The sequence below is a fragment of the Limulus polyphemus genome, unplaced genomic scaffold (genome assembly GCF_000517525.1).
Source record: "Limulus polyphemus unplaced genomic scaffold, Limulus_polyphemus-2.1.2 Scaffold11442, whole genome shotgun sequence".
NCBI classification, from domain to species: Eukaryota; Metazoa; Arthropoda; class Merostomata; order Xiphosura; family Limulidae; genus Limulus; species Limulus polyphemus.
The window spans coordinates 7,783-10,635 of record NW_013677052.1 but is presented as its reverse complement, the minus strand read 5'-3'; the positions used below and the strand labels follow the sequence as shown (position 1 = coordinate 10,635).

General features: G+C 36.3%; 1 protein-coding gene across 1 annotated transcript in view; it reads right to left on the bottom strand.

The window, feature by feature from the left end:
- Positions 1-7: 7 nt before the first annotated feature.
- LOC106476746 (ras-related protein Rab-7L1-like) overlaps positions 8-2,853 on the bottom strand; it is a gene marked incomplete at its 5' end in the record, with an annotated part of 10,315 nt that continues 7,469 nt past the window's right edge. Inside the window, 3 exons of the mRNA XM_013937377.2 lie at positions 8-1,077; positions 1,704-1,825; positions 2,602-2,783. Coding sequence (XP_013792831.1) covers positions 963-1,077; positions 1,704-1,825; positions 2,602-2,783 — 419 coding nt within the window. The remainder of the gene's footprint in view (positions 1,078-1,703; positions 1,826-2,601; positions 2,784-2,853) is intronic.

Sequence of the window (2,853 nt, the reverse complement as noted above, 5' to 3'; positions counted from 1 at the left end):
CTTCACAGACTATCAATACACTCTGAGGGTGTTCGTTAAGGAAGCAACAACCGTGTATCCACCAGTACTTTCACAGATTATCAATACACTCTGAGGGTGTTCGTTAAGGAAGCAACAACCGTGTATCCACCAGTACTTTCACAGATTATCAATACACTCTGAGGGTGTTCGTTAAGGAAGCAACAACTGTATACAGGATAATGTTCCCATGTTTCTTTAATGTTGACATCCCTAATGACCTTATTAGACGCTAATTGCAAACCCTGCTTTGTGGAAGGTAATAACTCCCTCATCTAATTGATTAAGTACTTGTGTCTTTAAACCTAAAATCAAAATTTATAACAAGAAATGGAAATGTACTGCTCTGTTTTAGAGTGTTTTCTTCTTGAACAAAAGTTCTAAAACAAAGTAGCCCATGTACACTGTCCGACAGTTTTTCATAGGAAAAAAAATGACAGTAATCGAGCCCAGTCAATTCTGGGTGATGGATGCTAATACACATAGGTAATGTATCATCTTTATAGTAAGATGTACAAAAATATCTTTACTGTTCAAATAAGTTACAACGAAAAGTTTTGTTAGCTAAAATAAGAGGTATACGTAATGAGGAGGGAAACACGTTTTACTGTCAGATACATTTCTTTAACCAGCTAATACAACAGTTGTTCTCTATTGGAGGTATATGTAATGAGGAGGGAAACACGTTTTACTGTCAGATACATTTCTTTAACCAGCTAATACAACAGTTGTTCTCTATTGGAGGTATACGTAATGAGAAGGGAAACACGTTTTACTGTCAGATACATTTCTTTAACCAGCTAATACAACAGTTGTTCCCTATTGGAGACGCCTTTAAGAAAACGTTTAATTTTGAGTAAACAAGAGACTTGAAAAACTACTGGTAATGATCTAATGCACACGTGTTTTGACTAAATAACTTAATGTTCATGTGTGAAACTATACTAGCCACAACACTTTCTTGTCACGTTGCTTTCTTCACCCAGGGTGAGTCTGCTGCTGTCTGTCGGGTGACCTCCCAAAAGGTCACTTTCTGCTTGCATCTTCTCCACCAGATATCTGAATCGTAAGGTTGGATAATCAGTTACTGGAAGAAAACAGTTATACCAGATTCACAGTGCAAAATACATGTATATAACAAATACTTTGACGATGTGACTCTATAGGGCTAGTCAAAACACTGACTCCTGATATCATAGGAAGCTGTAGAAATGTCATCAGTATTACAACAGTGTGTTCAGATGTACCAGTAACGGTGAATGTCAAGGAAAACAGTGTATTCAGATGTACCAGTAACAGTGAATGTCATGGAAAACAGTATGTTCAGGTGTACCAGTAACGGTGAATGTCATGGAAAACAGTGTGTTCAGATGTACCAGTAACGGTTAATGTCATGGAAAACAATACGTTCAGATGTACCAGTAACAGTGAATGTCATGGAAAACAATACGTTCAGATGTACCAGTAACAGTGAATGTCAAGGAAAACAATACGTTCAGATGTACCAGTAACAGTGAATGTCAAGGAAAACAATACGTTCAGATGTACCAGTAACAGTGAATGTCAAGGAAAACAGTACATTCAGATGTACCAGTAATGGTGAATGTCAAGGAAAACAGTATGTTCAGATGTACCAGTAACAGTGAATGTCTTTGAAGGGTTAAATTCAGGGTTTCTGTACTTACTTCATAGATTCATCTACCATTGACCCATCTTTAGCTGATACTTCCGTCCAGCTTAGAAAACCGCTTTCTTGGTACAATGCCTCCAGCTCTTCGTGCGTGATCTGCTTGTCTGTGAGGTCACACTGAAACATCAGAAAGTCGTAGTTAGTCTTAGTGAACAGGTAGCAATATCCATTCATTTGATTCTGTACATTCATGTTACATTTCTTATATTTCTTGAATGGCATGACATTCTTCACTTAGTCATTTTAATCCAATTTAACCATCTCAGACAACACTAGTAGTTATGCATAGCTTGTGGCATTTATGTATCTAGTTACAGTGAAAGTCACAATTCCTATTTGATTAGATGAATAAATGTAGAAGTCTAAATGAACAATGTTGGGTGCTTGGATACACGTAGAAGTCCAAATGAACAATGTTGGGTGCTTGGGTACATGTAGAAGTCTAAATGAACAATGTTGGGTGCTTGGGTACATGTAGAAGTCTAAATGAACAATGTTGGGTGCTTGGGTATATGTAGAAGTCTAAATGAACAATGTTGGGTGCTTGGGTATATGTATGAGTCTAAATGAACAATGTTGGGTGCTTGGGTATATGTAGAAGTCTAAATGAACAATGTTGGGTGCTTGGGTACATGTAGAAGTCCAAATGAACAATGTTGGGTGCTTGGGTATATGCTTGATGTTTTGTCATAGCTAGTATAAGTAACTGATATGGTTAATTCTTTATATCGTAACTAATACAAATAACTGATATTGTTAACACTTTATGTTATAACTAATACAAATAACTGATATTGTTAACACTTTATGTTATAACTAATACAAATAACTGATATTGTTAACACTTTATTTAGAGTTTCCATACAATATTCATATTTACAGAAATAACACACCTTGTTAGCCAAAAGTAAACATGGTAAAGGACATCCATCAGCCAGTTCACACTTGGCATCAACGTCTTTCTTCCACTTGAGAGCATTGTCAAATGTCTTTCTGTTGGTCAAATCAAACATGACAACACAGCCATGAGCATCCTTGTAATAGACTCGTGTCATCCAGGTGAATCGTTCTTGACCTAGTGTGTTAACGGTCAATATAAGTGTTCAGTTTCACTATAGAAATCTTGTTTTAATATTTTACAGTAG